General features: G+C 51.4%; 1 protein-coding gene across 1 annotated transcript; it reads right to left on the bottom strand.

Moving 5' to 3' along the window:
• Window positions 1-7,017: 7,017 nt before the first annotated feature.
• Window positions 7,018-10,076, bottom strand: LOC105486881 (INSM transcriptional repressor 1). The gene has a single exon (XM_071079737.1). The coding sequence runs from the start codon at window positions 9,775-9,777 to the stop codon at window positions 8,233-8,235; it is 1,545 nt and encodes a 514-aa protein (XP_070935838.1). The 5' UTR covers window positions 9,778-10,076; the 3' UTR covers window positions 7,018-8,232.
• Between the last annotated feature and the right edge of the window lie 2,448 nt (window positions 10,077-12,524).

Below are 12,524 nucleotides of genomic sequence, written 5' to 3'. Positions count from 1 at the left end.
TACTTTCAGAAAAACTAGTAAACTTCCTTATTTAAATTATCAGGGCCAGGTGTGGTGGCCCACACCTGTAATCTCAGCACTTTCAGAGGTCAAGGTAGGAAGATTGCTTGAGCCCAGGAGTTCAAGACCAGCCTGGGCAACATAGTGAGACCCGCATCTCTACAAGAAATAAAAAAATTACCCAGGCATGGTGGTGTGGACCTGTCATCTCAGCTACTCAGAAGGCTGAGACAAGAGGATCACTTGAGCCCAGGAGGTTAAGGCTACAGTGAGCCATGATCGCAGCACTGCACTCCAGCCTGGGTGACAGAATGAGACCCTGTCTCAAAAAACAAAAACAAAAACAAAAATCAGGTTAAAGAAACACGGTACCTTGGCCAGGCGTGGTGGTTCATGCCTGTAATCCCAGCACTTCAGGGGGTTGAGGCAGGTGGATCACTTGAGGCCAGGAATTCAAGACCAGCCTGGCCAACATAGTGAAACCCCATTTCTAATTAAAAAAAAAAAACACAAAAATTAGCTGGATATAGTGGCACACGCCTGTAGTCCCAGCTACTCAGGAGACTGAGGTGGGAGGGTCTCTTGAGCCAGGGAGGCGAAGGTTGCAGTGAGCCGAGATCGCGTCACTGCACTCCAACCTGGGCGACCCAGTGAGACTGTCTCAGGAAAAAAAAAAAAAAAAAAAAAATCCAAAAAACAAAAAACATGGTACCTTAGGCAGTGACATCTATAAAAATAGTGATACTAAATTTTGCAATTTTCAAGACTTATGAGTGCTGAGTGAGTTTATGACACTCAACATACAACTGAGCAAAGCAGTTTTCATAAGGACCAAATTTCTGTCTAATCAAGAGGAGGAATTACTGCACCGTTTTATTGTCTATTGCATGATATTGTTGTGGGCAAATTTTTTCTATAAAGGGGCGAATAGTAAATATTTCAGGCTTTGAGGGCCATGTGGCCCCTCTCATAACTACTAAACTCTGCTGTTGTAGCATGAAAACAGCCATAGAGGCTGAGTATGTGAGTGAGCATGGCTACATGCCAATAAAACTTTATTTACAAAAGCAGGCTGGATTGAGCCAGTAGGCCTTAGTTTACCAACCCCTGGTCTAGCCTTTTCCGTATTAATAATTGAGATTGTGAAATACTGCAATGATGGCAGTAATTCTGGAATCCCAATATAATCTTAGAATGTAAGGTCACATTTACTGCTACCAATAAGTTAAGGCAGATATAATATGCATTTAATTGTTTTTCGTCCTTTTTAGTCTGAATTACCAAATTTTGAAGATACTGAGGGGGAAACGTGGTTTTCTCTGTGATTAACAGAACAAAACACATAATGTTTCAAAAGACACAATAAAGATCTATTCCAAGATGTGAGGAAAACAGAATGTGTTCCTTTACAGTATAAAATATTTGATGAAATCTAACATGATTCTGTTCCAATTTGAGCTCCCAGATATGACTGGTTCAGCCCCATTTGTCCCGGACAGTCTCAACCTGATCATTTTCATGCACTCTTTCTATCCGTTTCTGCCCATCTCCTAATAACAAACTCTTTGTAGCTGTACTTATAAAATGGTAAAAGCTCATTTTACATACTGTAGTAGATAAATAGCAATAGAAAAGAACTGCAATCAACTGATGTTACAAGCTTTTAAATGGCAACATCGGACACATGTATTTCTGCCTAACTTCCCCATCCTTTTCTGTTCTTTGTGCTGGGAGGAAACTGTAGCCTGATGTTTTTTCCTCCTGTGGAAAGCGCCCTCCTCTAAAACCCACCCTACCATGCTCTAATGCCTCCTCTGTGTCCTATCAGATTTGACACATAATAGCCTCTTGGCTCCCTCTCTTCATCCTGTCACCGTCAGGTGTGACTGTCACCTGGCTGTGGTGTTTGAGAAAGGGGGTATTGCATCAGGGCCCTGGTCCTGCACAACAGAGACGAAGCAGATGTTGCATTCAAATAAAAAGCCCTTCTTTGATGAGTGAAAGAGAAGAATAATGAATTCAGGTTGATGTTGCCAGCATGATTGTCTCCCCACTGCACAACGCTTGGTCTGCTGGTTCAAACCACAGGGAAGGAGCAGGGAACGCCTGGGTTCTGATGAAGGGGAGGTGGCCCTGGGAAACTAGATGCAAACTGTGTCAAAAAGCTTCTCATAGACATTGGGGGAGCTGCAGGGCGTGCACATGGCATGCTGGAAACAGGCTCTCAGTAATCATGCCTTTGAATGTGTCCTGCTGGCAGTAAACATTCTGTAAGTTTCATTTCAAGGTGGTGAATGTTGAATGTTCTAAGGATGGGTTTGTCTCCATGCTGTGGGCTTATGCGAGGAACTAGAGAAAAAACATTAGTGCCGATGCTTTGTGTGGAAATGCCACCGGGAAGACCACACAGGGTAGAAGTCTTCAAACAAGACAAACATGAAGGTGATCACCCCAGAACCCATCTGCTCAGCATATACACTGCAGGTCCTGAACATTCCACTTTCCAGATGCAACACAGCAAGCCCACAGTCCAAGTATGCAGGCTACAAATGATGACGGTCGGGGCTTAGGATACGAAGGGGTGTGTTTGGGTTAGTGAAAACGTGTTAACTGACTTCATATCGTCTGCTCAAAGGTGCTCTGTGATTCTGAGAAGCATATCAAGCCTTAATAATGACCAAAAAGTAGTTGTGATTGGTAAATTTGTAAGCCAGGTTGATTATCTCATCCAGCTGTGAGAAATCAATTCCCTTCACCCCAAAGGTCCATTGCACATCCCTTGCTGGGATGACACTTCTCATGAGGCTCTGTGGCTTTCAAAACCCAATGTGGCCTGTGTCAATTACCTACTGCAGGTCCTCATGAGGCATGTGTCCAAAGGAGCAGGACTCAGTCACCTTCAGAAAATCCTCTTGCCTGGGAAGTTGCTCTGATGACACCAAAACCTGTAGCTGGTTGTTTGCAAAAGGTGAGGGGATGTTGAAAAGTATTGATCTGTTTCCTTAGCAGTGTCACAAGGAGGCCGTAGTTCCCCAGTTCTCCCCAGGAAAAAAAAAAAGTCATCGAGATCATTGGGCAAGTAGGTGCCATCCATCTCTGGTCTCTTCTTCGTGAGGAGTCAACATACCTGGCCTCACTTGGAAACCTTAGCCGATAAATGTGCGAGGGGACACAAGGAACTCTAGGCTGCAGCCCATCAGAGGATGGTCTTCCGGCTCTACATGTTTGTGAAGAGTTCTTTATTCTAGGGTCACGGGGCTCTTGTGGGACTTGTGACCAGGTCTCCTTAAGTTATAGAGCCACCTCCCACTGCTGAACTTGTCTTTGTGTTGCTGATGTGCCTGCTAGTGACAATTGCCATATTAGAACCCAGGAGTCATGAATACACCAGACTTTCCCTATGACTATTGGCCAGTTAATGTTGCAGGCGGGCAGTAGAGAAACGATGTTTCTCAATAGATATGACGGGATGGAACTTGAAGATGACTTTAGCTGCTCTCTGTCTCACCTGGGTGGGATTTAGGGGCTATTACTTTGGGGTTGTGTTGCCAAAAGACCCATGAGATGTTCCCATCATTGAAGATGAGAAACTAAGTGTCTTTAGGTCAGCACTTTGCTTTCCCCGCTTTGGTACCTCCTTGACGATCAGATGGAATCGAGATCCCTGCATGTTGCTATTCAGTTAGTTCTCATACTGGTGTGTTTTGCCACCTGTGAGTTTCTCTCTACAACTCAGTTTCCTCTTCGATCTCTAAATTCCATCGCTTGTAACTTTAACTACCAGAGCATTACAGGTTCCTTTAGTCTGGCCATCAAAGAACCGTAACTAATTCTAGCTCTGTCAGAAGCTAAATGGGGGACTCATTTTTATCCCATACATGATTCCATAGACTTAGCCTTGGGTCTATTTGCCAGAAAATTTCTCTACAAGACCTAAATATCCATTCTGCAAAAAGCAAGTTTCGCTCAAAGTAACCCTGCCACAGGCTAGTGAGTTTGGAACAAATCCTCAATGCCATGGAAAATGCCTGGCAAAGAGGAGTGCCCCTGTCTAAGTGAAAAATGTGGGTCCCTCTGGGCTCCTCACTGCCCTTCATCTCCTGGGCTCAGGAGTCTTCCCCAAATGTCCCACAAAGGCTCCAGAGACCCTCAGGGCATCTGCCAGGAGTATTATCTCTGGTTTACAGATGAGGAGACTGAGGCCTTCAGGAAGCCAAGTGACTCAACCTCAGAAAGCCCAACCTTATACAAGGCCCCTTTCTCTTTTGCAAGACAGTTGATACATGAAGAATTCCTGTGGTGTTATCAGGTCACTCAGGGTGGTTAGGAGACGCTTCTGCTTTGTTTTGAAGACTCTGTGGATGGCTGTGGAGTTCAGCCCAACTAGGGGAGGAGACAGCCACTCACAGAGCAAAGGGAAGCCGATGAGAAATGTCACACCCCCCTCGGCAGCATCCGGGCACGGACATGCCAGGCGCATCCACCTGTGGCTAGTGTTGCCCTGGCCGATGTTGCACACCCAGGTCTCTGCAGGACCCCAACATGCCCACAGGTGCCCTTGTGCAGCTGGAGTCCAGCCAGCCTCCTGGCTTCATTTCTGTTCTGCAAGATCTGGGTACTCCCAGATCAAACCCAGCGACAGGCCCAGGATCAGCTGAAAGGTGCGATGACTTAGTCCATGGTGCTACACAGAAGGAAGGCGTGCCTCCAAGCACAGGCCTCCGAGTGAGTCACCCAAGTCAGACTCTTGCCAGTACAGCGTTCCTGCTCCGAGGGCGGCAAGAACCCCAGCGTTTCCAGGCCTCCAGGGAAAAGGCAAAGCAGGCAACCAGGGAACTGCCTCCAGAGGACATTAGTAACTCTGAAGAAAGGGCTCAACTAGCGTGGCGTGCAGCTGTTCTAGCCACAGGCTCATTGTGGAACCAAAGGAATGCCGAACAGCCTTCTGCTTTTTATTATACCACATTTGTATGGAAGTAGAGAAGGGTGAAGGCACTGGCGAAAATCAAATCTCTTCCTTTATTTCTTCCCTCTTTTAGCTCCTCCCTCCTTAACCTTGCTACTTTTCCTGACCCCCTGGGCCTCTCACCACCAAATCCCTGCTGTGGGATGGTATGGGATTCTGGGGCAGTTTCCATGGATGGCCTTCCCAGCTTGCAGCAGCCCCAGAGCACACGGAACGCCCACAGCCTCCTTCACAGATTTGTTAAAAAGTGTGTGAGTTTCAACGTGATGTTCTTGAATAGGAACCTTGTGAACATATTATTCAGGGAGGCAAGAAAAAGGGGAGAGAGCCTGATTCCCTCCCATATTCTGTTAACTTATATTGTGTTACTATGATAGAAAATTGACCAAGTTTGTCTATTTCTACACTGTTTCATTGCCTTCAACTCCATTTACTATAGTTTCATTTACTATCTCACATAGATACTTTGGGTTCCATTTTAGAAAAGGTATATTTGGTCCATTGAAATAAATTTCCACGGGGGATGAAGGGACATGTTTGTGAACAACAAATTATATTTACCCTCATAAGGGTGGATCTTAGATGAATTCATGTTTTGTGATTACGGACGAGAACCACAATGAGCCCAACGTAGTTACAAGCTACCATGCCTGCAGACGAGTCTGGACTTGCCATATGCAGCTAATCTTCCAGTTTTTAAGGAAACTTTTTATTGCCAGAGAACGTGCATACTCTGACCCTCAGTTTGGGATATCTTTTAATGTTTGGTGTAACTCAGAATATTTTCAATGCTCCCATGCTCCCGTATTACTGTTGCAGGAGGGGAGAAGCAGCAGCTACCAGCCCACACATTTGAGTTTTTCTTTGTTTCAGTCAAAGTTTTCAGGATGTTATAAATGCTGCTCTGTCCCTGTGCTTTCCTATTGTACCAGCCCTGAGCTTTTTGTTATTTTCCAAACTGGTAAAATATGTTGTCATCAGTGATAAAAAGCTACATGCAATTTGTCCTGGAGGCAACTTACCTGTAGAGGTTTCTCCTTCATTGTTACTCGAAGGCTGTTTCCAGAGCCTCACAAAGGGAGGAATATTCCACAGTCCTGCTGGCTGAGCCTTTGGCTAAACCCCGTCCCACAGAAAACTTGAGGCTCCCAATCTGAAAATCATCTCTTTCCTCAGTTTGTCCTTCCAAGTTCCTCATGGACTGCCCTTCCCAGCCTCACTCCAGCTCCTCTTTGGAGATGCAAATCCTTTTACTGTGCATTTTCTAAAATCTCTTTGGCAGGCAAATGTTAGATTTAGCGGGCCTCAGGAAAAAAAACAAAACAAAACAGCAAAAACACACAAAAGGAAGGGAACGCACACGTGCACAATTGTGAGATTTAGCACAGCTCCTTCATCAACTGTTTCCAAGACAGAGGAAAACAACCAAAATACTCGCTGTTGAGAGTCAGAATTGTTCTTCAAATTGCTGAGTGACACATAACGGAAAACATTGTAATTACCTGTTATTAAATTTAATACCCCAAACAGATGGTGTTCCATTTTCCCCCCAAACAGACCGCTCACCTGATTGGAAAATTATTTCTAAACCCTTGCCCCCAGTTGCTTAACTTCCCATGGCATCCAAATGTGAATCGGGTTGCTGCCCGTGCTTTGCAAATCTAACAGTAAAGTCATTTCTCCTTTCTTGTAGTTGACTCAGGAACAAAAACTCCCGGCTTTATTTATCTGAGGAATTACTATCACCCTGACCCCCAAATTTTCGGGAAATGAAGGACTTGCTCAATGAAAGTGGAGTGAAAAGAACAGCTTCCTAGGGACACTGATCTAGATTTCTCTGAAAAGATGCCCAGGGCCTTCATTCTAAACCGCCTCCTGGCACATTATTAAGGACCCCAACGAGGCTTGTTTCAGCCAGCCGCTACCAAGGCTACACCCTCAGGCTGCCAGAAGGGCAGAGTCCCGCAGCTGAGGTTCAGCTCTGAAAACCCACCACCCTGGTGATGGTGGTGGTTCCCTCTTTCCTGATAAAAAAAAAATAAAGTTAGCTTTTAAGAGACCATCAGAAGCTCTATGTTAAATTCATCCTGAAAGCATGTGATGCAGAAATCAGGCCACCACACTGTGACTTTGAAAATATTTTATTTGAATAGTAAATAGTTATACAGTTGAAACAATTCTATTGAAGCTTTCTATAAATAGCTAACAATTAAGAAAATAATGTATGTAGAAAAGAGATTGCATTTAAAAGTAAGAGCTGTCAGTTGTAAGGGCCCTGGGGACCCTCGAAGCAGAATAAATGGTAGGTTGTCTGTCATTCACTCAGATAGGTATAAAAGTTAAAACTTTAAGCAGATCCCTTTAGAAAAAGGCTCTCTTCTAAAACGCACAGTGGAATGTCAAGAGTGGCAGGGTGGGGAGGGGGCAGCGCACCAAAAAAATCTGCAATCAAATAATATCATAATCTTCATAATTAATATAAATAAATAAAGAATAAATAACAATTACTCATAAATCAACATATACATTTCGAGGGAACTGATAGTCCTACCTCAACAAAGATGATCAAACCAAAAAGTCTTACGTGAAACACTGAGGCAGTTACTACAGCATCTTCGGAACACTCCCTCCCTCCCCCCCCCCAAAACAATCCCAGACAACAGTTCAAGGCATTTGTGGCTATACTAAAGAAAACTCTTTTTTAAGCAATTTGATTTGTTCACATACAAAAAGGTAAAGCCAGACTCCAGCAGTTCACAAGCCATAATAAAGCTAATCGTGTGGGAAGTTCAATTTACAGCCTGTGAAATATAAAGGCATTTATTCCTCAAGATTCACCCAAAACAACCCGTACGCTACATACATAGAGAGCAGAGATTGGTAGGCGAGGCGAGTAGACCGCATTTCTAGACCATGAACACAGCGAATACTAGCAAGAAAAACAGCTTCTCCCCGCCAAGGGGAGGCTTCCAACCACTAGACAAACGCGTACAGCTTTTCTCCCTTGTACAGAGACTGACTCCTGTTGCGCCATGGGGGAGGTGGGGGGACACAACATAAAAGTGGGGGTTCCAAAAGGAGTCAAAACGAGAGGATGGGGTTACCGTCACGCCTGACCGAGAGAAGCGGAGACGACACTTTCACTCGGTGGGGGCGGGGGCGAGGCTCCCACAGCGCGGACTGGGGTTCGGGGCGTGCAGGGCGCACTCTCTTTGTGGGTCTCCAAGCGAAGGCACAGTTCGGGGGGCCGGGGTGGAGGGCGCGCTCTAGCAGGCCGGGCGCACGGGCACCTGCAGGAGGATCACCTGTCTGTTTTCGGATGGGTGGCACTTGTTGATGTGCCGCGTAAGGCCGGGCGAGCTGTAGAAGGTGGCCGGGCAGTACTTGCAGGGGAACACCTGGGCGGCGTGCAGCAGGCGCAGGTGGCGCTCCTGGGCGCCCTTGCTGGGGAACGACTCCCCGCACACTGGGCACAGGTGGCACTCGGCAGACGCACTCAGGCCCAGCACGCCGGCTGCCTCGCCGTCGCCGGCCGCCTCCTGGGGCGCCTTCTCGTCGGGCCCGGGGTACAAGGCCAGTAGGTCCTCGGCCGGGGGCGCTGGCGGCGCGCCCTTGGCCTGCAGCGCCTGGTGGTGCGCCAGCAGGTGCTTGCGTAGGTAGGCCTGGCGGCGGAACTTCTTGGCGCAGTGATGGCACTCGTAGAGCCCGTCCTCGGAGCCCGACTCGGATACGCCGCCGGGGCTCGGGGTATCCCGGTCGCTGCCGCCGCCGGGTGCCTCCCGCGCCTCAGCCCTGGCTGCGGCTTCCGGCTCCGGCGCGCGGGCGGCAGCGGAGGGCGCGGGCCGCGGTTTGTGCCAGCGGCGGTGCGAGGCCAGGTTGGCCGGGCAGCTGAAGACCTTGGCGCACTCGGGGCAGCGGTACTCCACACGCACGATGCGCGAGCACTTGTGCTGCGCCAGCGCGAACGGGTCGGCGTACTCCTCCTTGCACAGCTGGCAGATGAACTCGCCCAGCGGCCGCGCCGCGCCCCCCGCGCGGCCGCGCGGCGCCTCCACCGGGCCCTCCTTGATCTTGAGCCCCAGCACGGGCGACGTGGTCACCTCGTCCTCGAAGTGCAGCCTGCGGATGGCCTTGGGCTTCTTGGCGCCCGGGGCCTTGACTGCCTTGGCGGGCGGCTCCGCGGCGGCGGCGGCGGCGGGGGGCGGGGGCCGCTTTCCCGGGGGCCGCAGGGCGGCGGCGGGGGGCAGTGGGGGACCGGGGCCCGGGCCGCGGGCCGCCTCGGCGCCAGCCGAGAACGCGGTGCCCATCTTGAGCTCGGCTGGCGCGAAGAGCAGCGCGTCTCCGCCGCAGGTGCCGCCGCCGCCCGCTCCGCTCGCGCCGCCGCCGCCGCTCCCTCCGAGCAGCGCGGCGGGCGTGGGGAAGGACTCGGCCGAGACCGGCGAGCCCAGGTTGAAGCTGCGTTCGAAGTACTTGTGCTTCTCGTGCTCGCGGCTCACGGGCCGCGTGGGGCTGTAGAGCGGCGCAGGGTGCGCGGCCTCGGGGTTGCCGAAGTGCGCGGCCCGCGGGCCCGGCGGGGGTGGCGGCGGCCCAGGCGCGCAGGCGAGCGCGGCGGCGAGCGCTGCATGGGCGCGCTCCGCGGGCGGCGGCGGCGGCAGCGGCCCGGGGCCCGGGCTCGGCGCCGGGGGCTCGGCGCGGGCGTCCCCGCAGCCAGGCGAGAGCAGCAGCACGCGGTCGCCGTCCTCGCCGCCGCGGACCCGGTAGGACACGGGCGTGGACTTCTTACTGCGCTTCACCAGGAAGCCGCGGGGCATGTTGGCGCGGCCCGAGGGCACGGCAGTGGCTCGGTCTGCCCTCTGCGCTCGGCCCCGGCGGCCCTCAGTGCCCCCGGCCCATTGCCCGGGCGCGGCGGCTGCGGGACTCGCGTGACGCCGGCGGCGACTCGGCCCAGCTCTGCGCCCTGCACGCGCGTCCCTGTCCCCGGGCCCGGCAGCCGCTCCCTTTTAACGGGGGGAGGGGGCCATTGTTCTCGCCTCCCGCTTCCCCCGGAGCCAATCAGCGCGCCCGCAGCTCCTCGGCCTGGCAGGGTGGGAGGGCGATGGGGCGGCCAAAAGGGGGCCGGGACTCGGGGGTCGCCCGGTAGGTGCGGCAGATGTACCTGAGGGCGCGGGGCCCCCGCGCGCGCCCCTCGGCCGCCCCGCCCGGCGCCGCCGCCCCGCCCGGCCCAGGCACACGCCCGGCCCCGCCTCCCTTCACGGTCTGCTGCTTCTCTATGGGGAGGCGCACGTGCCTGGGCTTTGTGTCTCTCCTACCGGGGGCGCGGAGCCGCCAAATGGGCCCGTCCATCAGCGCGACAATGCACGCCCCCCTCCCGCGCGGGGATTACCCGCGGGTCGCGAGCAAAATAGCAACAAAGGAGAAGAATGGCCCCAAATATGTCAGGAGGGTTCAATCCGCGAGCCGGAGCCTAGGGGGAAGTTGTGGGCGCTGATTGGGTGGGGGCGGGGGCGCGCCGGGGCGGTGCGTGGGAGAGCGGGGCGTCAGCTATCAGGGCGTCCGCGGAGGCGCAGTGGCTCCGCGTGGTGTTTGGGAAATAAACAAAAATCCGAGAGAGCAGCGGGGTCCCGACGGCCAAGAGCCTCCGCCAGGACCTCGGACGGATGGGCCGCTGGACCCAAGAGGCCAAGCAAAAGGGTTCCCCGGCGTTCCGAGTGTCGACAGGGGGCCCAGCCTTGTCGCAGTGGCCGAGGGCGATGTTTGTGTTCACTGCCTCCGCGCGCCCACGGGCTGGGAAGGTTTCTTTTTGAGTTTGAGAAGGAATTGACGCGGCCTTCTCAGTCTCTAGAAAGCGCGGGATTGGAGCGCGGGGCGGGCTGGGCTGGGTTCCCAAAGGAACGTGAATTTCTGAACTTTTGGGTTCTTGGAGGCTCGGGAATGGCAGCTTTGGCGGGGCCCGGCCCAGGCCGCCCGGAGCCTCCGCGTGGTCCAGGGCTGGGTTAATTCGGGTGGAGTTGGCCGAAGCCCGAAACGCGCGGTCGGCCTCGTGCACCCCAATGAAGTTGGTTTCCTCCTCCCCGCGCGGCCTCATGCATTTTCATTCCGAGCGGGCATTTTGTTTGCCGGTTGACATCAGATGCTAAATCAAGGGCTCCAATCAAGGCGCTGCGGAATAAAGGGGCCGCCTGTCTGGGCGCAGCCCCCACGGAGCCGTGCCCCCTTCACCTTTGTGAAGGAAATTAACCTCCCGCTATTGAGCTCCGGTCGCGGCCAATCTGGACGCAAAAGAGACGCGTGCTGGACGGGGGGAGGGTGGGCAATCTGTCCTCTGAGGCAGGCTGAGGCCTCGGAGAGGACAAGCCGCCTCCCCTGTGCCACCAGGAAAAGACAACAGCGAAGATTCCCCCCACCCCCACCCGCACCTCCGCTGCCGTTCGGTTTGGACCCAGACTGGGCCGCCTGCCTCCATCCTCTGTCCAGCCCAGCCCCGAGGAAACACAAAAGGCAGAATCTCCGGGGGACAGGGCAGAGAACCCCACGAGTGCGTAGTGACCCTGATCGTCCGACAGTGGGGAACAAATAGCCAAGCCATATAAAATGTCACACACTCTGAGGAAAATGTCACTTTATTGAAAGAGAAGGAAACATTTTTCTGCAAAGCTCTATATACCAGACAGATTTTGCTGAGTTTTACTTATGCTTAATTCCACTGAAGGTATTTAATTGTTTTGGATTTTCCCTCTGAAAATACCCTGGCGTAGAAATTAAACATGTAAAAATAGAGTCCACATGAGTCATGAGTTGTGATGGGGACAGTTGTTAGGCTTTGTTAATTAAGGGGTTAATCAAGTTGCTTAATCAAGGGAAAGATAATTGATAATTTTATGCTGTAATATTTTAACTCACACACTGAAAAGGGAAGAATGCATATAGTGAAATATATTTTGACAAGTCTCACCCTAGTTTGAAAAATGCTGTGGTGAGTGCTAGTCTCCCCAAAAGTTAGAAATCTTAAAATGAGTTTATCTAAAATTTATAAACATATTTCTATCTTAAAGTAACTGATGTTATTTCCTTGCTCTTTTGAGCGCTGATTAATAGTGCTGATGAAATTAGAAGTGGGAAAAGGATTCCGAGACAGCTTTGGCCAATTTTATTTTCTAATCACGAATCCCATCTGGATTGGAGAATAGTACAGGGCGGGGGCTCGGCCTGCTACATTCGGTCTTGCATATGTAACACTCCTTCTATTCAACAGATAACAGAGAGTTAGTCACCTTGTGAATCCTTTAAAAATAACAACACTCATAATTGTAAATAAGCCGTGGGGATGGGGAACCGGTACCGCTACCAACAAAAAAATAAAACAACTCTTGCCTGAGTGAATTCAAACAGGGCTCTGAATTTAGCCAAGGGAATCTATTGAACGCTACTGAGATACTGAGATTCAATGAATCCGTTTCTTTTTCTTTATTTGTGGCTTCTAGTCTTGCCAGCCTAAATGAAATCTGCTTCAGACGGGTCAGTCAAAATAAATGGAAACTTGAAAGGTACTAGTATTGAA

This window comes from Macaca nemestrina, chromosome 15 (genome assembly GCF_043159975.1).
Source record: "Macaca nemestrina isolate mMacNem1 chromosome 15, mMacNem.hap1, whole genome shotgun sequence".
NCBI lineage: Eukaryota > Metazoa > Chordata > Mammalia > Primates > Cercopithecidae > Macaca > Macaca nemestrina.
This window is presented reverse-complemented; position numbering and strand designations above follow the sequence as displayed.